The 26,731-nt window shown below is 36.9% G+C and overlaps 2 protein-coding genes across 8 annotated transcripts in view; one reads left to right on the plus strand and one right to left on the minus strand.

Moving 5' to 3' along the window:
• The window catches only part of LOC133531518 (uncharacterized), a 57,198-nt gene extending 39,545 nt beyond the window's left edge, over positions 1 to 17,653 (minus strand). The window contains exon 1 of one of the 4 annotated variants that reach the window (XM_061869782.1): positions 17,258 to 17,653. Coding sequence is in view for 3 of the 4 variants with exons in the window: in XM_061869781.1 (XP_061725765.1) it covers positions 14,008 to 14,106 (99 nt within the window). In the remaining variant the exon portion in view is untranslated. Of the gene's footprint in view, positions 1 to 14,007; positions 14,356 to 17,257 lie in introns of those variants that run through there. The other 3 variants (XM_061869781.1, XM_061869784.1, XM_061869785.1) reach the window with 3 other exon arrangements.
• Positions 1 to 26,731, plus strand: part of LOC133531521 (ommochrome-binding protein-like) — a 302,438-nt gene that overhangs the window by 272,230 nt on the left and 3,477 nt on the right. Inside the window, exon 1 of one of the 4 annotated variants that reach the window (XM_061869790.1) lies at positions 17,800 to 17,934. The exons of 1 other annotated variant lie outside the window; for it this stretch is intronic. The gene's annotated coding sequence lies outside the window, so the exon portion shown is untranslated. Of the gene's footprint in view, positions 1 to 17,799; positions 17,935 to 20,304; positions 20,398 to 24,948; positions 25,079 to 26,731 lie in introns of those variants that run through there. 2 more of the 4 variants (XM_061869792.1, XM_061869789.1) reach the window with 2 other exon arrangements.

Below are 26,731 nucleotides of genomic sequence, written 5' to 3' on the forward strand. Positions count from 1 at the left end.
GATGAGTGGCAAGTAGCTTATTCAGGACTTTACTTAGACATTGTGAAACAGGCCTTAAGACTCTAAACTATTTTTTTTATCAGGAGAAACAATATTTAATCTTTAATCATAACGTAAAATTCAATAAGGGTAGAAGAGCAGGACTGAAATTTCGTACAGACTTGATATCGCGATGAAATGCACAATGGTTTGATAGTCTGCCACGGCGGAACTTGCCGAAAGTACAAAAAAGAAAGCCTCTTTTGTGCGAAAAATGGGGGCTGATTTAACCCATCTACCGCAATAATACTTATGGCAGCAATTAGAAATGTACTGGTAGACACAGAAAAGCGAAATCTATCAGTATTTTTTTGCCGAAAGTGTTAGGCAGACGCTCTCAAAGGTGACCGGTACCCCTAAATATACCCATCTAATACCACCATGAAACCAATTCCAGCCGGTAAGTATGAACCCTCAAAATTCAAATTCAAAATTCAAAATTCAAAAATTTATTCTGCAAGTAGGCCTCAAGGGCTCTTTTACAAGTCAATACATCATTTATAGTAACATCATATAGTGACATGAAAAATACATAAAAACATTATTTTATAAATACAACAGCCAATACCTGAGTAAACATTACATTATAATAATCTTAAAATAAATAATTTCCTCCTCAGTTCAGGAATATATAAGTATTTTCCTTGCTAAGGCTTTTCCTGCCGAAACACATTGACAGACGAGACTATGTAAGCAAGGTCACCATCGCTTCCCCTAAATATACCTATCTGATACCACCATGAAACCAAGTCCAATCGTTAGGTAATAGGTATGAACCCTCATTTCAAGAATAAGTAAATAAGTCTGCGAAGGCTTTTCCTGCCGAAACACCTTTATAGACGAGAATATTTACGCAAGGTCACCATCGTTACCCCTAAATATACCCATCTGATAGTGGACTAAGAGCTAGACTCAAATCTGACTTGATTTGTGAAATATAGGATTTTTTCGATGGCGAAAGTATGAGAATTGTAAGCGGAGAATTCAAAGGGTAACGGCACCTCTTTTCAGCCTGGCATCATTAGGTTTCTGGAAGCCTAAGGAGCACCACATACAGCTAGGGATCAGAAGTCAAACTGCGGTCTAATAATTATGCATACGACACATTTGACACAGTTCCAGAGATCCTGGTCTATGATTCTGACGAGAGTTTCCACGAACGCATGCGCGAAATGTCAACAATATCATTCTGTGTACGGAAGGTGGAGATAAGGAACGAAATCTCCATGTACCAAAAAGTGTCATCAAAAAACTTTAAATAGGTGGCGCTACAATACCTAGAGTACTTGAACAAAAAAATCAAATCATAGACAGCGCAATTCACTCCGTCAATAACGCCTAGGTTCTTAGCAACTCTAGCGCTACTCTGGAGAGATTTGGAACTATTATTTATAGCTGACAGCTGGACACTTTTGCAACAGTTCTACCATAAGAGATGCCACTCCTCTTAATTCCACACTCCATAATTCTGTGTACGCTATGTAGCGCATTGCGAGCGAATTGTCTTCAGGAGACAAACAACAAACTTGGCCAAGCCACTACAGCACTTGTCCTATTAGCAGTTGAATCTTGCACAACGGCAAAGACGCACTAAAATATATGACACAACACAACCTTGTGTTACACATTTTCCGCGCTATTTACCTATCGTTCTTGCTTTGTGTTATTCTGCCGACCTTCTGTCGAGATATATAAACCCAAGAGTTAGTATAGAAGAGCATTTACCAAAAAAAATAGTGAAAATCTCATTCTCACAGATACTTATATTTTTGGGTTCTGCGAACTCAGAATCGTGCATAATTCTTGATGCTATAAATAATATCACCAAAATGTGTATGGAATTTTAGTTGCCACTACGTCACACATGTACCAGTGAAAAAAAATTAACACAGTAAAACGTGACGTAATAGAACGGACACGGAACCGGAACGGATGGGATTAATTGTGATTCGAAATGATTAATTATTTATTATATTTGAATGATGATAATGAAATGGATATTCCAATGCATGTACTTTTGCATGTTGTTTTTATTTTTTATTTTATTTGTTTGACATTTAGAATTTATTCTAGAAACATTCTAGACTAGTATTTTTTATTAAATTGTTTTTTTTTGTATGACGATATTTTGTGATATTCTTAGTATTAAATTTGATCTATGAATTATATTCATTAGTATTATATATGGAATAATATTTACAACATCAATAAATTGCTCTGATAATTAGCTTAAGATAATTATATGTAATACTGTGTTACTATTCATAAGTGCTTGTTGCTAGGCCTACATGAATAAAGTATATTTGAACTTGAACTGAACATTATACTCGTATGCCATCTCGTAGCCAACATGCAAAGAGCCCAAGAAAGTCCAGGTTTGCAAGAATCAGGTTTACAGATTTTTTTTAATTGATGGGAAGCGATAGGCTTTGAACCGGTTTATAAAATACCGATAAATAACGGTTTGTTTCGGTTTTCCTCCGAACTTTTATAAGAATGCGAACTTTTTAAGAACCGGTTTATTCGACGGGCGACGAAACGGTCGGCCGGCCTGTTGGTGTGCCACGTAAACATAGACACCGACATACTAAGAAACCGGTTTTATTGCTCTAAGCCGGTTATTTTAACAAGAATAAAAAATCTCATAAAAACCGGTTTAAAAATAACGGTTTTTTCAGCGAAACAGAAATTAAGAGTATGGCAATATTATTGACATTTTTTTATAGCAATCTTTCCATTCGCAAAACGTACCATTGTTACGAATTTAGGAAGCAAGCGGGACGTTTTGGAAACTCAAATGAGACTTAACGCAAACGCGTACGTCACGTTTCGCTATCGAATAAATTTACAATAGGGGTAACGCGAACACCGAACTACTTTACTAGCTTTTCGGTGAAGGAAACTTGCATACATCAGCGAAGAAATTCAAAGGTGTATTAGACACCGACATACTAAGAAACCGGTTTTATTGCTCTAAGCCGGTTATTTTAACAAGAATAAAAAATCTCATAAAAACCGGTTTAAAAATAACGGTTTTTTCAGCGAAACAGAAATTAAGAGTATGGCAATATTATTGACATTTTTTTATAGCAATCTTTCCATTCGCAAAACGTACCATTGTTACGAATTTAGGAAGCAAGCGGGACGTTTTGGAAACTCAAATGAGACTTAACGCAAACGCGTACGTCACGTTTCGCTATCGAATAAATTTACAATAGGGGTAACGCGAACACCGAACTACTTTACTAGCTTTTCGGTGAAGGAAACTTGCATACATCAGCGAAGAAATTCAAAGGTGTATGTGAAGTCTCCAATTCGCAATATTCGCCAGCATGGGGACTATAGCCCAAACCCTCTCGCGGGCATGAGACGAGGCCTGTGCCCAGCAGTGGGACTCCAAAACTAAAAAAGTCAGAATCGTCTGTGAACGATGTTATTAAGCTTAGATATAAATTTAATTGGAAATTTCACTATCTTGGATGGGATTTGAACCCACGATCACTTGATCACTAGTACATTTATTTCTCAGTAAAATTAAGGCGTAATTAGAGTCACAGAGAATCATTCATGTAATTATCTTATCTGTGGTTGCGCACGCAAAGAGCCGTCAAGTTTTGCCAACCCTAATAATTGCTCAGAGCCGAACGGAACCGAGAGCGCCCGAACGCTCTAGTTTCTTCCCGCTGCCGGAACTCTATTTTCAACTCCTTCTGCTTATAATATTAGTTGTAAATTGTTTTGGCAGTACATTTTTCGTCAGGCGCCACACTTGTGACATCTGGTGTCAAATAGCGGTACTGATAAATCCACTAAGTACTTGACGTTAGATGTCGACTACTAATCGCGCGTTTTGGTAAGAAAACTGATGTATGGAATTACCACTCTGTTTTTACTTATACAACGTGTTATACCAGCCACTGAAAGTGGGTACACGTTGTATGAGTCATACTGAGCAACTTTTACGATGGAACTAGCCCCGAAATCGCGAAAAAATAGACCCTCCCATACATTTTGGCTGGCTGATGTTCATATCTTGTATAGGAGAGTCCATTTTAATATCTACATACACACTTCCAAATGATTGATAGCCAAGTATAAGGAAGTGGTTAAAATCCATCTACTTTGAGGGGAATAAATTAACACTGGCAACCCATATATGTGTGTGTCGCTGAGCGTAAGACACGAGCGTCGCACGCACACATCAATCGTGTTTCGGCTTCACTTTTGGCAGATTAGCCTTATGAGGACTAACTGTCTATGTGTGATAGGTCAGTGAATCCTACGTTTACCTACTTCATAATAGGGTTGTTTCCAATTTTTCGAAACGCTCGTATTACGTTCTATATTAACTAAAAGTTGCCCTAAAATTCAATTTTTATACTAAAAACGGCTTTAAATATGTTAAATATATTTTGACAGATGCTTTCGCGCCCAAAACGCTCTTTGAAAATTGTGTGACGTCACAGTTTACGGTTTGACACATAACTACATACGCACATAGAAGATACGAACTGTCAACTGACATTTGTCATTTGTTGTCTATCGCCTAACTGTCAACAGTGTCAATCCGAGAGTTGTGACGTCATCAGAATGTTCAATGACGTTTCGAGTTTGGTCACGTGACGTGTGCCAAAAGATATTTTAAATTCAATATTTACAAAAATATGGTTATTACAGGTCCCCTAAAAGTAGTTTAACATGCATGTTCTTATAATCCAAAAGAATTTATTAGGAAACAATTCTGCCCTAAGATTTGTAGATGGAAACAACCCTATTGTAATACCTACATAAAATTGGCCATGCCGGGACGGTAGGACAGTGCAAAATTATGTACCTTTTTATAAGTATAACGAGCGAGCTCATCGCCAACAAACTGTCTCGCAGTTTGGCGAATATTTTGTTTTGTGGTACACATATTTTAATATAAATAAAAAAATAAAATAAAAATTTAATCGTGATTTCAGGGTTGGTCTCATAGTAAAAGTTGCTCAGTATTACCTATACAACGTGTACCCACTCCACTTTCAGTGGCTGATGTAACACGTTGTATTTCTCTGTATGTATTTTTAAGGTTTCGAGCATTTGTGTGTAGTATATTGCACATTTTCGTTGTTTTAATTTTTTTTTTTTTATTTGTTACATATTGCAATTTAATGGATGACTGTCATTGGCCTTCTTTTATATAAGCGTTTATATGTTGTTATATTTACGACTGTTGTTATCCTGAATACCAATCTTCTTCAACCTAGCGCCAGGGTCCGCTGTCCTACTTAATCTTCTCCACTTTGCCCGGTCTTCGGCATCCTCAGGTGTGAGATTATTCTCTTCCATGTCCGCTCTCACGACCTCCAGCCAGCACTTCTTAGGCCTACCGCGGCCGCGTGATCTAGGGCCTTGGACAGTGAGGTTGAGTCATCTATTCCCGACGTAGTCTACTGGTCTGCGGCTTATATGGCCATACCATCCTACATACCAATAAAAGAATAAAATGTACCTGATAGATGGTCTTGTCCACTTTTACCTTATACCTATAAATAAATTTTAATAAACTTGAGACGCGACTCGTTGGCCACTCCAAGAAATACTAATATTTATACCGTACATTACCTTGTTCGCAATTAGTGCCAATCTATTGTATTATAATTACATTATTCGCTTTTAGAGACGCCATTATATGTAGGTATGGAGGAGGACATATGTTCGCGATTTCTTTGCCCCTCCTAACTCTTTTAATAATAGTCGTAAACGGGCAATATTTATTGATTATTATCGACTAGTGTGCTGTAGACCTCGCGATAAGCCTAACTCTTCTTCCTCGCGTTGTCCCGGCATTTTGCCACGGCTCATGGGAGCCTGGGGTCCGCTTGACAACTAATCCCAAGATGTGGCGTAGGCACTAGTTTTTACGAAAGCGACTGCCATCTGACCTTCCAACCCAGAGGATAAACTAGGCCTTGTTGGGATTAGTCCGGTTTCCTCACGATGTTTTCCTTCACCGAGAAGCGACTGGTAAATATCAGATGATATTTCGTACATAAGTTCCGAAAAACTCATTGGTACGAGCCGGGGTTTGAACCCGCGACCTCCGGATTGCAAGTCGCACGCTCTTACCGCTAGGCCACCAGCGCGATAAGCCTAACAATTAAAAAAAAACTTATTTCATCATTACAGCGAACTCACAATAGTCTTAAGTACCATAGACCCTAATAGCGCTTAAGTCCTTTATGCCAATTTCCGCCATTGTGAACATTTTGCAAAAAAAGAAACGACAGAATGTTTCTATGGAACTACCAAACCTGCTTACAAAATTTCACAACGCCACCTGCAGAGGAAAACATCCAGAGCTACGAAATGACCTTCGCCAACGCTCGGTCTATTATGCAGCATCCAGTGGCTACGCACTATGACAAATCAGCATTATGAACATCTTGTTTAAAGTATGGTTGTCTTTTGCTAACAAATGGTAAATATACAAGAGTAAACGGGACAGTTTGACTTGACAACAAAACTTCTCCGTAAGACAAATACATACATACATACATATAATCACGCCTATTTCCCGGAGGGTTAGGCAGAGACCACGGATCTCCACTTGCTACTTTCCTGACCTCTCTAGCTTCCTTCATTTCCATAACATTCCTCATACACGCTCGCCGGTTTAGGGTTTTTTTTTTTATATACTACGTCGGTGGCAAACAAGCATACGGCCCGTCTGATGGTAAGCAGTCTCCGTAGCCTATGTACGCCTGCAACTCCACAGGAGTTACATGCGCGTTGCCGACCCTAAACCCGCCCCCCCTCGTTGAGCTCTGGCAACCTTACTCACCGGCAGGAACACAACACTATGAGTAGGGTCTAGTGTTATTTGGCTGCTGTTTTCTGTAAGGTGGAGGTACTTCCCCAGTTGGGCTCTGCTCTAGATCTGGAATGACATCCACTGGCTGTGCCCTACCACACAAAGCGAGATGACATTCACAATGCCCATACCTCTCTTATGGACCTCCTCCTCTCTTCTCTTGACCTGGCATTTCTTCAGGACTTCCTCGACTTGATCATAAAAAGTCCGCTGGGGTCTACCCCTTCCAGCTCCCTCTTCTACCTCTTCCACACTCTCTTTGTTAGTCTTCCTTCAGTCATTCTTTCCACGTGTCCAAACCATCTCAATAAAGGTATTGTTCCGATATTTCAAGGTAAAAGATAGTTTTTAAACAACAAATAATGAATCAATTGTTTATTTGGCAAAATATTCAACTATTCAAAGTATATACATAAATATTTCAAATGTCACCAACCTTACACGAAGACGTCTCGTTCCGAAGTGTGTCAACTGTCAACCGTGACCGACCGGTTGACGTAGCCATTGGTTCACTATGACGTTAGCTAGCAAAGTGTTGCCAGTGCAATATTAATAGTCACGTTACAGTCGGCCATCCTTCAGGAACGAGCCTCTTCGTTCTAGATTTTATTCTAATTCGATTTTACAAGTACGCTACAATCACAATATTCGCAATTCATCTAAAAATCAGAATCTAATAATTCATCTAAGAAAACATAACGGAATTCATGTCTCAATTGAATATCATATATAATTTCACACTAATCTATTTGATTTATGAATATCACTCCAATTATAGTCATGAAGTAAGAAAGTTGTTCCCCACAACTGCCTCACTGTCATGACTGCGATGTTTGGAACCACTCCTGGGCCGTGAGTTCATACACCAATCATACCCGATTCCAGACACCCTCCCTGAGTGTGGAGGTTACTTCCTTCACAACCACACAATCAATTATGGATATGATTGAGCCACTCCTGGGCGGCGAGTTCATACGCCAATCCTGCCCGACTCAATCATTCCTCTCTATAATCAAGTCACAAATGTTGGCAGTTTGAGCCACTCCTGGGCGGCGAGTTCGTACGCCAATCATGCCCGACTCAAACATTACTTATTATCCTTTGGTTTTACAAATATCACCTTATTATTAAGTATAAATATTACAAGACTTAATCAATAGACATTTGTGGAATTTGAGCCAATCCTGGGCGACAAGTTCATATGCCTATCCTGCCCGACTCAAATAACACTCATTCAAAAATGACTTTCACGATTCAATTAAATTTAAAGGTCGATACGTTACATTTTATCAATTAGTGCATCATATCAATCACAGTTCTATAATTGTCAAGTCCGTATATTTTGCGACAGTGAAGATGGTAAGAATTCATTTCAAATTTGAAAATTTAGATTTAAATAAAAAAAATACTTTTTATCTAATGAACAGAAGAATCACTCGTTATCGCTCCCATCATCCTCACTATCTTCACTTGGAGAGCAAGCAGCGGTATTAAAGCTAAGCCAAGGGAATATTTTATCAATTGCGACAACTGTCTCATACCTAGCTCCCTTTTTGGTTAAAGGAGTATCTTCCACAAGAAAACGATCATTTGGTAAAACTTTTTTTATTCTATAAGGGCCTTTACATTTGGCCTCCAGCTTTTTAGATTGACCTGGTCCCGTCACTACTGCCCTCGCAATTCTAACTAAATCGCCTTCTTTGTATACTGTACTTTGTTTTTTGTTTTTATCATATCGCTCTTTTGTTTTTTTTTTGATTTTCTTTTATGTTATCCGAAGCCTGAGACCGAATGTCCTGTATTGTTCTATTGTCTACGTTTTGATCCTCAATATCGTCCGCGATTTCGTTTAATATGCCTTGTGACGGGTTTGTGAGTGTTCTACCAAACAAGAGTTCCGTTGGCGTTTTTCACCCGACTTCTTTTTGACTAATACGATTGGGCTCGCGTAGGGAGATTCGGACTCACGCACTATTCCATGATCCAACATATCACTAACCATGTCCTGAACTAGCTTACGCTCGGAATGAGCTAAACGATACGGTCTATATACTACCGGAGTAGTGTCCTTAAGGTGGATCTCCATCTCAGTTACGTTAGTAAACCCTAAGTCGTGCATTCCGGTTGAGAAACAATCTTTAAACTCACTTAGTAACTCTTCACATTGGCGTTTCTGGCTGTCAGTTAACTGTTCTCCACACTTGGGTCTCACGGATTCCTGAGGGAGCAACTCATTTGAAATATGCAAAACGCTCTTACTACTTCCTACAAATTTGGCACGTGTAATAAGGGTGTTTTCTTTAAAGTGCAACAACGTTGAACTAACATTTTGAATAAAAAGATTGCAGTTAACACCTTTAACTTGGTATTCGCCTGGCATGAGGTAGTATTCTTGCCCAACAGGGCCCCTAACCGACCCATTCACATAAAAATTGCCATGACAAGAAATGTTAGGCTTTACTGGAACAGATATCATTTCACCTACATCTATGGAGATATCACAAGCCGTATGTAATTCAACTTTCAAGTCATCAACATGTTCTGTTCGTTCAAACTTCAATTCTATCGGAGTTTTAATAATCGTCAACGTAGGTCTCTCCGTGTAACTATGGCCAAGTAGGACGTTACATTTCATTAAATGGTCATCTACTATAAATACTTCTACATCCCTTTCTTTAATGCCCTGAACCTCTATATCAGCTAAAGCAAAACCCAATGGTAAGTATGGGACGTTGCCTAGGCCTGTCAGGTAAGGACCCGTAACTTCTTTCCAAGTAATACCCAATTGCAAAGCAGCATTTTTCTGAACAAGAGTAGCCTCACTTCCTAAGTCTACTTGGCACAGTATGGGAATACCGTTTACGTTTATTAGAATCCTATATTTGTCGCTCGTATTTTCAGACACTGAAACTCTTAGAACACTTTTCTCTTTAGGTAGATTTTCTTTCGTTTTTTGTACAATGTAGAGAATCGTGACCAATAAAATTACAAGTAGTACACTTTACTAGGGGTTTGGGACATTTAAAGCTGGGATGTCCCATACTCTGACAATTAAAGCACTTAATAGTTCCCTTTTGGCTATTACTTTTAGATGCGCTACCGTTAACATCACTGGGCTTTGATGAATAAGTATTTGTGTTACCTGGACGCCTATCACGGTTCATATTATTTGCGTTGTCTAATTGGTTTCTATTATTCGATTTTATAGTTTTAAAGAATTCAAGTACATCTTCAGGCTTGTCAAATTTAGCTGCCTGGGCGCCTACACGCACATCTTTGTCATCAATCGCGTAAAGTAAACAGTCCACAGCTTGCTTTCCAAATATCTTACACCTATTTAAAAGATTAATTTTTGCAAAGTAATACATCTCAAATGATTCCCCAGGGCGTACCCGTCGATTAAGCATATCAGTTAATAATTCAGCGTAATTTTCAGTGGCTGGAAATGATTCTCTTAATAATTCTTTCCACTCAGTCCATGTATGCTTAATTGAGGGTAGACCCTGATACCAGGTCTTCGCAAGTCCAGTAAGTTTTGGCAGGGCGTAGTGAATCGTTTGTTTATCGTTCCAATTATAAATTTCTGAGCATTCCTCGACTTTGTCGAGCCATACATTTACTGTCTGCTCTTTTGACATAGGGTCAAACTCAGGTATGACATTATTTAGACTCGAGCCAGAAAACGATTCGCTATGCCCAGTCTTTGATTTTAATAATTTTACAAACTCATTAAATAAACTTGATGTTGATTTATGCTTCTCATGTCTATTTCCATCAAAGTTAGGGCTGCGTTCCTTAGCAGGTGTTGTTAGACAACGATCACGAATATGACGGCGGTTTCGTGGCGAGTTTTTGCTACGGGCTTGGCCACGAGAGGCACGCATCGATGGTAAAGAACGCACTTCACGCTCGTCATTTATTCGTGAACGTTTACAACGTACCTCACTTTCAAGAATCCTGAGCTGTTCTCTTTTCCGTCTGAGCTCCCGCTCTCGCTCTCGCAGTGATTCAGTGCTGTCGACGCTCGAACTTCGGCGACGATTGCGACTGCGGCTAGGCCTCGTCCGCGAAGCGCGATCATCACGACGACTGCGACTGCGACTTGGCCTTGTCAGTGAGTTGCGGGGTCTGCGTAGGCTGCGGCTGCGGGTATGTCGCGCACGCGTACTCCGATCATCACAGCGACTGCGCCCACGGCTGCGTCGCGAACCTCCAGGCCGCTTCCTTTCAGTATCTTCGTCACTCATTTTCTGAAACTCATAGGTTTTATGTGAGCTCTTGAAAATTGAAAATCCTTAACAATTAATTAACAGAGTGAAACACATAAAAGTTCCATTTTTCGGTCTGACATTAGATTAATTTTATGTCTGAATAAGATAATCAATCATGTATTATTATTGTTATGAATATGAGGGTAAGTCACAAAAACACGTTATTGTGAGGTTATCTATTCACCCCATAATATCATGACTATTTCCTTTAAATCCATGTTTATCCAATCCACCTCTATTTATTTTTACGATTTATTGTACATAATGTATATAAATATATTCCTTCTTTCTATTGTTAACTATATTTTTGTATTTTATCGATATTTGAAGTAATAAAAAAAAAACTAACAACCGGTTTTCTTTAATCCATCTTCATCTGCTTCAAAATGTATTATTTTTACAATTATAAACACTAAATTCATATAATATTGTTAGTTCTTTAATATTTCACTTATATTTTTGCAATTAACTGACTGTTTAAAAAAAAAATTAAACAATGTCGGTAGGATTCCGATTTGAAATCCATATGCATCAGTTCACTAACGGATTATTTTTAAAATAAACGGTACTTAATATGTCTAAATATTAATATTCTTTCTGTTTTCACTCATATTTTTGGTATAGATAACACTTTTATTTATTTATTTGAATTCAATAACGTTCGAGCTAGTGGCGTGGTACGTACGAAAAGTTTATTTATTTTTTTCGCAACGATCCCTACTTCTGATATGTTCCGATATTTCAAGGTAAAAGATAGTTTTTAAACAACAAATAATGAATCAATTGTTTATTTGGCAAAATATTCAACTATTCAAAGTATATACATAAATATTTCAAATGTCACCAACCTTACACGAAGACGTCTCGTTCCGAAGTGTGTCAACTGTCAACCGTGACCGACCGGTTGACGTAGCCATTGGTTCACTATGACGTTAGCTAGCAAAGTGTTGCCAGTGCAATATTAATAGTCACGTTACAGTATGTTGAGAATGTTGAAATGGTTTGGACCAGGGATCGGAAACCGGTATTTTTTGTATGGGAACGAAAACGGTATTTTTTCGTTCTTTGTTAATTACTTCATTTCTAATTAGGCAATCTAATAATACGAAGTCGTTATCTGAAAACACAACTGAGTCCTACATTTAGAGTATAAAATAAACCGAAATATATGGTTATTTCGATGTTTTTGCAAAAAACCGGTTCCGATCCCTGGTTTGGACAGACATATGAAATATATTTAAAAGGGTCACTCACGTTTTTAACTCGAATATTGCTCCATATATTTCGCTCCATAATTATCACTAGCGCGTGCGTAATTTACTTTCTATGCATCTCGCTCGTACTGGAAATGAGTTACGCATACGATAGCGAATACGCCGTGTTAAACTCGTGGTACAGCTATAGATGTCGCTTGTAGACTTTCTAAGTTTTTCTTCTTTCTACGCCGTGTTTTTATTGAATTCCGTTAACTTCGGTGTATCGGTAAGTACGTTTAAGCAAACTAAATAATAAATAAATAATAATAATAAATATTATAGGAAATTATTACACAAATTGACTAAGTCCCACAGTAAGCTCAATAAGGCTTGTATTGAGGGTACTTAGACAACGATATATATAATATATAAATATTTATAAATACTTAAATACATAGAAAACACCCATGACTCAGGAACAAATATCCATGCTCATCACACGAATAAATGCCCTTACCAGGATTTGAACCCGGGACCATCAGCTTCGTAGGCAGGGTCACTACCCACTAGGCCAAACCGGTCGTCGTAAATGGCATAGTTAATTTAAAAAAAATATATTATTTTATAAAAAGTAATTAAATGTTGCATATAGCGTCGTTGTAACACGGGCATATCAATGTCATTTCGAACATTGATCGTCCGAGATCTTCCGAGTAGTTACTTACATTTAGTAGCGAATGTATGAACTCGTGCTAAACACTAATGAATATGTAAACAGGCCCTAAGGTAAGTGTACACGCTCGTAAGGGCTTTATAAGATAAAAATTAATTATTGATTATCTCCGAAATGTAGTTAATTAAAATACCGGTGTCTTTGAGAAAGTTACTTAATTTAAGCTCAGGAATGCACCCTTCAAATTAACGAAAAAAAACACGGTATAGAGACTGACCTCATTCATTTACCGGAGTTAAAAAAAAGGCTAAGTATAGCTTATCTGAAATCAAATCGCATTTATTTGCAATAAAATCTCTTAATCGAAACCGATTACAGGCAAATTATTTTTTATGAGCTAGTAGTTAAAGTATGGAAAACAACTATTGACAGCAACATGGGAATAATAATGATTAAATTTTTTGATTGAATTTTTTTTTCATTTCCGCTACCTAAAGGTTGTCTGGAAGAGATCGCTTTTTAGCGATAAGAAATTAATTGTTTACCTCTTCTTTATGTGTTGTATTATTTGTACTGTTTCTGTATTGAGGTGTGCAATAAAGAGTATTTGTATTGTATTGTATTGAATAAACGGCGCGCTGTCGTTATCTAGCACGCTGTCTAGCACGCCGGTCAACCCTCGCGGGCCCGCGTCTGCGGTGACCACGGTCGGGAGATCGGGGTTATGATGCGCCAGCACCCGATCTGATTCTTATTCGTAGTTAAAAGCTTCCTGTTGCCCTTGTCCAATTCCACTTTTCACCTTTTTTAATAATATTGAAGGTGTTATCAGTCCGGAAATAGCGACTACCCGATCTGCGACTGATCGCCTGCGACAGTTCATTACACAGTTTAGCTGTGCGAGGCAGGGAGTTTCTGCAGATATGCACAGTTGAGAACTGCCAACCACCAAGTATCCAAAGTTATACTTACAGAGAATCGGAAACGTCTCCGCATGAATTTAATCTTCTGTTGTATTTTCAGTAGCAGAGAACAGTCTGCAGCATTTTTGTATAGTCTAACCCTCTTCATTCAACTTCAAAAACTTCAACTTCAAAAATCGTTTATTCAAGTAGGCTTAAAAATAAGCACTTTTGACAAGTCAGTATAGGTACAAAAAATAAAATATATCTATATATAACAAACATTCATTGGATTTTAAACAAGAAATAAATAATAACAATTGGTAACAATTAATCAATGTCAAAAATTACATATAAACAAGAGAATAAAAGTCAACCCGAAGAATAATAAAAAAAAAACAATATAAAAATAAAAATCAGATGTTAACTCAGTCCCAAGCAGTTTTGTCATTAATATAATCTTTGATGCTATAATAAGATTAACAAATTAATTTACTTTTAATGTATTTCTTAAATCTATTCATTGGAAGATTAGTTATATTATTTGGCAGTTTATTGTAAAATCGTACACAATTACCTTTAAAAGAATTTTTGATTTTTTGCAGCCGTGTGGTTGGTATTGCTAACTTGTCCTTGTTTCTTGTGTTAATATTATGTATGTCACAATTTCTCTTGAAGTTATTGATATGCTTATGAACATAAACAATATTTGCATAAATGTATTGGCAGTATACAGTAAGTATATTAATATCTTTAAACTTATTTCTAAGAGAATCTCTAACCTTCATTTTATAAATTGAACGAATGGCGCGCTTTTGCAGTACAAAAATGGTATTGATTTCAGCAGCATTACCCCAAAGCAAGATGCCGTATGACATCACACTATGAAAGTAGCTAAAATACACCAATCTAGCTGTTTTTTCGTCCGTTAAGTGACGGATTTTGCATACTGCAAATGCTGCAGAATTAAGTTTGCCTGCGAGAATATTTATGTGGGGGCCCCATTGCAGCTTGGAATCTAATGTCAGACCTAGGAATACTGTACTATTGATCATTTCCAATTCCTCGTCTTTGATAGTGACAGTCGTTTGTATATTTCTGACATTTGTAGTGGTGAACTTTATATAATTGGTTTTCTTCTCGTTCAATAATAGGTTATTGACATTGAACCATTGCACTACTTTTGATATAGCACTGTTTACATGATCACTGGCATCTTCGTGACGTTTGACTTTAAAAATGAGGGAAGTATCGTCAGCAAACAGTACTATATCATGGTGATCTCTCACTAAGTACGGCAAATCATTTATATAAATGAGGAAAAGAAAGGGCCCTAATATTGACCCCTGGGGGACGCCCATAGAAACAAGTGATCCTAGAGACCGTTCCCCATTCACGTCCACTTTTTGGATTCTTCCATCTAAATATGATTTTAGCAAATCCAGCGCTTTGCCTCGAACACCATAGAAGTGAAGTTTCCTCACGAGTGTTTCGTGACAAACGCAGTCGAACGCCTTGGATAAGTCACAAAAAATTCCAATGGCATTTTACTCTGTAATATGTATGACAGGCTATAACCAAACTATTATCCAAGTTGCAGGTGAAAATCAGAGTTGGCAAAAGTTTCTAATGAAGGGAACTTTAACTTCAGTATTGGTGACCAACTTCGCACATGTGAAATATTAAAACAATGATTTTACGAAGTAGATATCCATTGAACTCGCAATAAAAGAGCTGTATAAAAAATAAAATAGAAATTATTAAAATAGCCGGGTGCACACTGAGCGAGCATACGCGTGAGGCAATTTCCTACGTCTACAGCTACACTAGCCGTATTGTGCGTGAGGAAATTGCTTCGCGCGGATGCTCGCTCTGTGTGGACCTGGCTAATAACTTTCCCCAACTTTGAAATATCATTTTTTTATGTATAATTTTTTTTATAAATTAAACCTTATTTAAAATGCTAAATGTTGAATATTCCCGCGTATCCCATGGTACACTTTATAGCGGAATTATGAATTAATGCTAATTAAGGCGAAATTATGTACTAAAGGCGACTTCAGGGTACCCACAAAGGGTGTGGGTGGGATGTTTTACCGCGACCGGCAAGACATCCCACTTTGTCACTTGCCATAAGAAAGCCTTATCAGGTCATTCATATAAAGATACAAATGCATATCTAGTCCTTATGGCAAGCAAGAAAGTGGGATGTTTTGTCGGCCGCACATTTTTGACAACCCTAATTTTAAATGAACTGCAACAGTTATCACTGGGCGACTGTAACGTGAACTACACGATGTATATTGTGTTTGTGCCGCAAACAACTCAACTGTACCACAGAATAAATAATAGTACTACCGTACAGAAAGGAAACTTCCTACAAAACCGAAGTTTGACAGCGATTCAGGGGCAAATCATGTTGCCCCTTTCTAATGTATGGAACTATCCCTTTCGACTATTTAGGGTTATCAAAATTCATGTAATTGTCTTGCCACAAAGGAACGCCAAGATTTGCCAACCCTAATTTTATACTACGTCGGTGGCAAACAAGCATACGGCCCGCCTGATGGTAAGCAGTCTCTGTAGCCTATGTACGCCTGCAACTCTAGAGGAGTTACATGCGCGTTGCCGAACCTAAACCCCCACCCCCCCTCGTTGAGCTCTGGTAACCTTACTCACCGGCAGGAACACAACACTATGAGTAGGGTCTAGTGTTATTTGGCTGCTGTTTTCTGTAAGGTGGAGGTACTTCCCCAGTTGGGCTCTGCTCTAGATCTAGAATGACATCCACTGGCTGTGCCCTACCACACAAAGCGTGATGAGATTCACAATGCCCATACCTCTCTTGTGGACGTAGTTTAAGGACATACCCGGGTCCAAATCCGGTTCCTAATAATTGCTTATCTGATAGAATATAGTTCATAATTCACAGAATCAACTTGCGCATAATATTTTGTCAAAAATATTAAATTTAAATATGTTTTAAGGAAAACAGTGAACCAAATAGCAGTTACGTTTACTTTGAACTAGTACAATATGTTGAGGAAATACCGAACAGATAAGCACAATTTTTTTGGGGTCCTCCTTATGATGCGTGAGGCATTGAACCATTATTTTTATTCAATCGAAACATTATTATTATATTTACTCAACACAAAACACAATAAATATGTTATTTCCACTAAATATTATTCGTATAGTGAATCATTTTATAAATACGACCCGAAAACTAAGGGGCGGAAATCACCATTAAAATCCAAATCATTACAATATTTAACGATCTTTTACACACAAAGAGTAAAAAATAATAGCGTACTTACATTAATAATTCAGGTAATCGACTCCACGGCACTAACTAATCCTTTAATTTATTGATGTATAACAAACACAAATAGGTAATTTTGCATAGTATGAACTCAGGTTTACCAACCCATTTCAAGCTTATTTGTGCCTTAATCTATTTACATTCGGAACCTCGCACATTCATCACTTACTAAGATTATTTATTGTATTTATATAAAACGTTGTGAGATTCACTGCATGAGATTCGGCCGCTAAACCAAATCGATGATTTGAGACTGAAAAGAGAAATTCTGACATGACATGACATGACAGTTCACTTTGACAGTTGATCTTTGACAGCACTTGTATTTTGAAAGCTAGTTGGTGTTAATGGTTTTCGATTTTTTTTGTTTACACTTAATACAATAAATTAGATTTACTTTTTTCTAATTTTATTAATAAATAAGTAAATATATTTTAAAAATAGAGTATTTAATTTAGCAGCGTCATAAAATATAGTATAAATATTAAAAATAAAACTTCTAGTTTCAGCCATATTACTTTGTGCCTAGCAAACTTTATAATCATCCATTAAAAATAATCATTAATCACATGGGATGGAAGACCTTGAAAGTTGAAACTTGGTTGAAACGTCTAGACACTAGACCATAGACATACAATATAACCACTAGACAGTCGCATTAGTTTCACGAAGGTAATTTGCATGTTTTTATATTATTTTAGTAACTTTAAGGAATTATTAAAGTTTATCTATGGTGAAAGAAAATAGTATTTGCCGATATCTTTACTAATATCACCAAATATTATTATTATACAGCAGAAATATAATAAAGTTCTTACCTAGGTACTTGGTAGGTATTAGTCTAACAAGTTAAACAAGTTAGTAATAAAACAGGACAAAAATAGGTATTTACTCTAATACAGAGAATATATTTTATTTATCATCTTAATAGTGGGTTAATGGATCAGCTAAAAAGATTTCTGTCTTACATGAAGACAGAAATCTTGATAGAAGTGTTGATAGAGTAGAGAATGCGTTGATGGTTGACTGGTAGAGAATGCCTTATGGCATTAAGTCCAACTTTTGTAGTGTAAGATTTTGTTTTGTGCAATAAAGGTTAAATAAATAAATTAAGAGGAAGATAACGCCGCAAAGTTATCTTAGTTGTACTGGAGTAGATGGAAGGGTTTTTTCGGATCAGGGGGCTTACCGGGAAAATCGAAATTCATCACTTGCGGGCATTTTTCTCTGTCACTCTTATTACGTCTTAGTGAGAGTAAAAGAGAAAGATCCCCGCAATTTGCGAATTTCGGTTTTCGCGGTAGGCCCCCTGATCCCACCTTCCCCTTTCGTGGTAAACGTTCCATTTGTTCGCACGAATCGGTTTACCTCCTCTTTTTGGTACGGACGGCTAAAAAATGCAATGCGCTCCCGCCATATGTATTCCCTGATAAATATGACCTCGGTCTCTTTAAAGCAAGAGTGAATAGGCTACTACTGAACCGGTGAGCTCCATCTTAGGCCCTATCTTCACTTTCCATCAGGTGTGACTAGAGCCAATCGCCGCTCAGATTTAATTAAAAAAAAAGGTCGACATACTGCCTCCCTGTCACACTTACGTACGAATTCACAAGTGTGACAGAGACTACAGAGAGGCAACAGGTCGACATCGAACCCGAATCCAGTTGATTGTTTGTACATTTTGAATCCGGACAGAATATAAGTGAAGGCGAGTGTCCTTTCGACCTTTATCTGAGGGCACGCACACTGTAGTGCCCTCACCAAGTTGAGTATTATAGTATGAGAGCCAAAACACGAATCGGAATGGTATAGTATACAGTATGTAACAGAATAAAGGCAAAGAAAGAGACCCATTAATATTTAGGTCATACTGACAATTTTTTTTAGCGATTTCGGGGTTGGACCTATAGGGAGCGTGCATGAACTGTAGGAGGCAGCACAGGAGCCGTCAGATTTTTGGCGCGAGGCGTAAATGTGATGTTTTTTGTTCCGATGTAGCCCACAAGATGGCAGAACCTAACATGCAAAGAAAACACGTGACGTGTACATGTGCATGTTTATGGTTCCGATTCAGGCCACAAGATGGCAGACCCTCCAACGCGCACGGTCCCTATAGTAAAAGATGCTCAATATGACCTAAACATTAATGGGTCTCTTTCTTTACCTTTCGTTCTGTTAGATACTGTATTAGAGATATTACGTATAATTAGACATTTGTCACTTTTTTTAACACAGATTAAAATACAATGAATACGCAACTTTAAAATTAAAATAAAGGTTAAATTCTTTATTCTTTATCTGATAATTTTAAGTATCTATCACACATTATTGACCGAAGCATCAGCGAGGGTCTCCGTTTTAACTCGGGCATTTTGTTCTCCTCTACAGGGTTCAATTTCTTAACCGATTCTCGTGAATTTTGTAAACAGATTCTATGTATTTTTTTAATTCTGTTTTTGGAAAATTTTCAGAATGCGGAAAAGACTTAACCGCCAATAGCGTGTTAAGACCATTGTGAGTTCACTGTGATAACGATTCAACGAAGTATTTTTCAATTTTACATTTTCTAAGCTTAACGTGAGGTCTACGGCTCACAGAACCACTAGTTTTTAGAATTTTTATGACAACTTTAGACATCATTTTATTTTTTCTAATTGTAACGTTATTTCGTTAATGATATGGGAGAACAAGCTCGACGAGCCAAAAATATCAAAATACTAATGTAACTTTTTTTTAATTGTCAAATAAAGAATAAAGAATAAATAACTAAATGAAATTTCTCGACTTGAGACATTCGTAAACGCACATGGCATGCTTGTATGCCACAAATTTATAATAAAAATGCCTATTGTATAATGTTTATGTCACAGCCGTTATACGTATATCTATATCTCTGCTCTATCACTACAGTCATAAAATCGATTGGAAAACCAGTTTGAATTTGAACTTTAATGCTCAAGAATACGACATATAACTGAATGAATTTTCCGATGTCTCTTACGGCTACCTGCCCCATCCTAAGTGGGACATCTATAAACACTTTCACTAATTTATTTGGCAGTTGGATTGAAACAATACATGAAGTTAGTTGTGTTGCGTGTGCGCAGCGTTCGCTGCTAAAATTTACCTAGTAACGTACGTATTTGTTTATATTTACACTATTTACTTAATTTAACGATGATTTTTTTTTTTATATAAGACACACCAACAGTACATAAACAAAGCTAGCAAAATAACAAGTATAGTGGCCACGTATAATATCTATGCACCAATAACAGGTGTGCAACAACACTCAAACAGTTCGAGGCTTTTTACACTACATTATTAACTACAACTCTCTTCAAGATCTCGATTATGATCATTATTCAATTGAATACTGATGCTGTTATAATTGGGCTTTTTGTACTTAAATTTTTTTATGTAACTTCTTACGTCACATGTGGAATGCGCTAAAGCCATTGGCCAAAGCAACACGCATTAAGAGGCTGTCAATACCTAAAGCGCGCACATTGTCTATTTGTATCGGAGTAAATGAGATAGCACTGTCACATGTTACTAGGCCTGGGCAAGGGAATAATAAGAAAAATATTTAAATAAAAAAAAGTGGATTATTAGTGTAATATTTTACTCAACAGCGGTTTAGATATAAATGTTTTGAAATTGTGATTTTAATTGCAGACCCATAAGTAAAAACAATAAAGACATAAAACCGTTTAATTGTGATTTTAAGACCAATCTTTGCAATTATTTTCTATCGAGCCGATTTCGTTCAATCATGTATCGAGTCAACCACGGTCTTTATAATTAATATGAACATATATTTTTCTTACTTGACTAAAACAAATAGTCTTTCTTAAAAAACTGTTTAAGTAACATCAATTTCAAGGACATTGGGTGTTGACAGCCTCTTAAGCACTGCATTTTTTTTTCTAGCCTAGCCATAATTTTGTACTAAGGTATTTGTATTAGAAAGACTGTAGTGGTTGACACTTCAGCGCACTGTGTTCGCGAAGTATTTCTTGTAAAGATGTAAACACAATCAAATTAAATTACTTTAATGAACTCCAAGTGAGTCATTGGTTATTCATTTGGTCGGCCAGTCGGGGTTAAGAAAGTCTCACGCTTGTAATTACTCAATGCCGGATTTATAGGTCTGGAGGCCTCGGGCAATAAAGGAGTGGAGGCCCCCTGGCCCCAAACTTTTTTCAAATAAAATGGTAAATTTTCCGAATTCTCTATTGTGGGGGGCCCCTCTTTTGTGGAGGCCCGGGGCAGTAGCCCCGGTTGCCCTCCTCTAAATCCGGCCCTGTAATTACTTCTACTACAACTAGGAGTACTAGACTATTTATCGAAATGATTTACATGTATATGTACTGCGAAGGTTTGAAAACTTCACAGTCTTTTGGTAGGTAACTGGCAACAATTATGTATTTGAATTCAGTACCCCTAGTGTAAATATTTTCGACAGCGAAACGTGACGTACGCGTTTGCGTTAAGTGTCATTTTGTATGAGATTTTTGACTTTCCAAAACGTCCCGCTTGGCGCGCTGTTCAAAAACCCATACAAAATGAGACTAAACGCAAACGCGTACGTCACGTTTCAAAATCGAATTTATTTACACTAGGGGTACTGAACTGTCGCTCTACCAGATGAATAAATATCTGCAAGCGAGCATTCCGAAGGTGACAATCATTAAGAGTAATCGATGTTTGTGATCTAGCTTATTGATTATAAAATATATCTTCTTCCTCCTGCCCTTATCCCACGTTATGTGGGGTCGGCACAACATGTTCTTCTCTTCCGTTCTCCTCTATCTTTCGCTCACTACTCACTCCTTTCTTTCTCATATCCTCTTTCACACAATCCATCCATCGTTTTTTGGGTCTACCATCCGCTCTCCGTCCATCAACATTAATTCCTTACATTCTTTTTCCTATATGGCATTCATCCCTCCTCATTAAATGCCCATACCACGCTAACCTACCACTCCTTATCTTCTCCGCTACCGGTGCTACTTTCAAACTTCCCCTTATATACCCCCCCCCCCCTATTGATTATAAAATATATATAATCAGAAATCTACGTCTGCGTTTATCTTCCACCTCAAACAGACGCATCCCTTTACAGTACTTGACCTTTAAACAAAACCGGAAGGATTTTAGAAGCGAATCTAATCTTATGGATAACATCTGCTGAGTAAATATTTAGAAAGTAAAACAGTTTATTGATTAATCACACATTATAGAACGTAAGACATATATGTGTTACTTGAATAAAACACGGAGACAGGTAGGGCGATGGGTTCAGTAATGTTCATACAGTCGATTTCATAAATATGTATACCTATACATTTTTCACCTTATTCCAATTAAGGTGAAGGAATGTATACATATATATGAACTCGACTGTAAAGGACAAAACTCAGCGTAATGTTGCAAATATTCAGGAATTTTAGAACATTAAGAGAGTCCTAACCGGCACACAACACACACGGCACGGTTAACAGTTGCAGCACTTGCAGCCTTAGTATGATATCTATCAGTCGTCGTAGAAGTTATCTAAAAACAAGTCATTAAAAAAGCATTATTAGCCGAAATGGCGCCAGTTAACTAATTTCCTATGACAGCAAATCGCATAAGAGCGCGTTCACACTGAAGCTATGATTTTATAGTTCTCTTCAGTTTAAGTTATTTAATAAAAATGTTCGTTTTAAGTGTTAAGCCACAGTTATTGTACCTATATGTACAATTCTGTTACCACCTACGGGAGAGTGGTGTCTCTTGACACAAGTGTTTGTGCTAACTCAATAAACATTTTTATTATTTTTATTTATTTTATTAGTAGGCCAATTTTCTGCTCATAACAGACAACTAAAATGACAGATCAGTGGGACAAAGTGGGACAATCGAAATTATTTCAATCAAAAAATCATATATAAACACTGTTTTAGACTTCACTTTAATACCACTAAATGGTCCATGGGCTCGTTTCCCTATTCCCTGACATAAACAAGCTACATATCAAATAAAAAAAATATTCTGCCTCAACTTTTGCAAGTCAATAAATAAAATACAGTAACAAAAACAAGCTTAATCTTAAAAATAAATGAACTAGATCATACAACTAATCAATTCATTTAATTTCAGGTCAAAATAGGCCCAAATAGTTTGTTAGTAACTACTTAAACTACTTAATTAGATTATACATTAACATTATTCAACATATAACATTGAAATAAAAATATAACAATATATTAAATGTCATTCTCACCACCTTTCTGATCTTAAAACGGTAATCAAATTAAAACTAAAATATTTTAGTTAGTTAGTTTAGTTAAGTTACACAATAAAGTAAGAAGAAGTAACATACAATATATTAATCTGAATCTGTACAATGGCGTATTTATACTGACCATAAAAACGCCATAACACACATAAACACTAATTGAGCTCATCATGGTTGGTTGTAAATTCACCTTTATGACTGGGCTCGGCAGAACTTTGAATGGGAGCCATACAATACGGCAAATCGATTCAGATCAATGGTATGGTAGGTACTTAGTAGGTACAATGTGGTACTGACTAATGCTCACGGTTAAAGTATAGCAGGACTCAGTCTTGAGTGTTCCCTAAACTACGTGAACGAAATTATTTATTTATTTGTATATTTATTCAAACTTTATTGCACAAAATTAACATTTATCTCAAGCGCTGGGAAAAGAAGTTACGCGTGATTTTTTGTTAAAAAAAAATACAAAAATAACGTACAAATAGCGGAACTAATGCCCGATGGCATTAATTAATCAAGGATTAAATGTCATGAAAAAATCAAATCCTTCAAAGGTTAAAGTTAATTGGCCCCATTCGAGTAAAAAACATGAAATCATGTATAATTCTTACTTATTTTCAATTATATGTCGTTATACTGCACACCATAGCAATTATAATTTAAGGATAAATTAGTTAGTGATAACAGCCGAGGGGTCTGATAAGCAACATTTTAACAGAAGTACCTATATTTCAGTGGAATTGAGATAAAAGTTGAAAACCCGTCGTTAGTTTCAGCCGGAGCGCCATATCTTTTGTTTCCTTATAATCTCCTGCCTTTACGCAACCTCTTAAACCGATAGTGTTGGTGTGGAGCTATTTGGAGTACGGAAGAAGACAGGATACATTTCACATCTGGGCTCTCATCCGCGGGCAGGGGCACCACAGTACCAGCTCCTCCCTGTAGATCGCATCCAACGGAGAGCGTCTCGAATTGTTGGCTGCCAACGTACGAGTATTTCAGATCGACTTGACTCCTTGTCGGTGCGTAGAGATGTAGCCCCGCTCTGCATTTCCTATCGCATGTAATACGGGGAGTGCTCCGATGAATTGTTCGGATTAATCCCTCCCGCCTCGTTCTGCCATCGCTCTACGCGACAACATTTCAGAAACTTCCTGCCTCGCACAGCTAAACTGTGGAATGAACTGTCGCCTACGGTATTTCAGGACCGATACGACCTTCAAACCTAAAAGAAAAGAGCGTACTTCCAGCTTAAATGCCGGCAACACACTAACCCCTCTGCTGTTGCAGGTGTCCATGGGCGGCGGTAATCGCTTACCATCAGGCGATTCGTCTGCTCGTTTGCCGTCTAAATCAAGATAAAAATAGCAAGCAAAAGCGATGCAATATTCTGGTGACAATACGTAGACTGTGTCCCGCAACCTCGCTCTGTTAATGGTTAACGTCAGTACGTCCGTTCACCGCCACCATAACAGGCGGTCTCCATTATCCCATACATTAGTGCTAGAAATTAACTGGAAAATTAAGGTAAAAATACTATAAATACAACGTGTCAAAGAAAGAATTCAAGCCTTGGAGACCCTCTACATCTCTAAGGATAATTTAATATCTTTTTTTATATTTTATCTCTGACACTTAGAGACTTATACATCTCTAAAGAATTTGTTGTTTTTTTTTATCATAGTTTTTTTTGTGTAATTTGACATTTAGAGACAGTATACATCTCTAATAAAGTATTTATTATTTCATCGATTCCATATTTGTAATTGTTTTTTTGTAATATTTATTGTTTGTAAAAATGGACATGTAAAAGTGCCCCTGTGGCCTATTTGCTGAATAAATGTTAGATATTTGATATTTGTCTCTACCCTCTGGACATAGATAAATAATACGTGTCAATTAGGGTATTTCTAACCTATGTAGAACGTCTCATTCCAAACGCCACAGTATTAAGAGGCTGTCAATACCTAAAGCGCGCACACTGTCTATTTGTATCAGAGTAAATGAGATAGCACTGTCGCATGTTACTGGGCCTGGGCAAGGGAATAATAAGAAAAATATTTAAATAAAAAAAGTGGATTATTAGTGTAATATTTAACTCGACCACGAGATATAAATGTTTTGAAATTGTGATTTTAATTGCAGACCCATAAGTCAAAACAATAAAGACATAAAACCGTTTAATTGTGATTTTAAGACCAATCTTTGCAATTATTTTCTATCGAGCCGATTTCGTTCAATCGTGTATCGAGTACGACCACGGTCTTTGAAATATAATTAATATGAACATATATTTTTCTTACTTGACTAAAACAAATAGTCTTTCTTAAAAAACTGTTTAAGTAATATCAATTTCAAGGACATTGGGTGTTGACAGCCTCTTAACGGAGAAATTAATGATTTACGATTTAATACTTCGGAACAGCCTGTATGTAGATACACGGTAATTAAAGAGTGTGTCATGTCACTAGTTACACTTTAATCTTATCGTCATTGTGAACGACTAATGACAGAATGTTCCTATTGATTGATGATTTATTTGAATTAATTTAACTTTTAAAATCCGTTTAGATACTTAGATAGATAGATAATCCGTTTATTTGTTTGCCACAATACACACAGGAAATACAATTAATAAAATGACAAAAAAAAAACAGATAATACAAAATCATACGAGAGAAATACACATTTATACAAAATAGAAGTAGAAAGAAAAAAAATACATTGAAATAATACTGATCCATACATATAGGGAATGTAGAAGTGCGTCGCAGCAAAACAAAAGGGTTCTCCAGAGAGTAGAGACACGTATACCTAAGATTTATCATTTTCCTCAAGGAGTAAAGAAGTTACTCGGGGATTTTCTAGCAGAAACTGTTTTTTGTGACAAAAAGGTAGTTTATATATTATATTTTTACTTATCATAATACAAATCAGTTTCATGCAAAGCTCTCATCCAGTTCGTAATATCTAACTTCTTACTAACCGCATCTTAAGATTCTTAAGCCCATCTCTAACCGTTACCTAGATCTAGCTATTAACTAAAATCTTGCTTTTTTATCTTAGATGCTAATTTTAAGATCGATTACAAAATGATTGCAAAAGCAGGTTGATTGGGAAGTAAATTAGCCAATCAAACTGTAGAGGTTTCGAATTTGAATCTAGTGCTTTGGAATTGAA

The sequence above is a fragment of the Cydia pomonella genome, chromosome 25 (assembly GCF_033807575.1).
Source record: "Cydia pomonella isolate Wapato2018A chromosome 25, ilCydPomo1, whole genome shotgun sequence".
Taxonomy (NCBI): domain Eukaryota; kingdom Metazoa; phylum Arthropoda; class Insecta; order Lepidoptera; family Tortricidae; genus Cydia; species Cydia pomonella.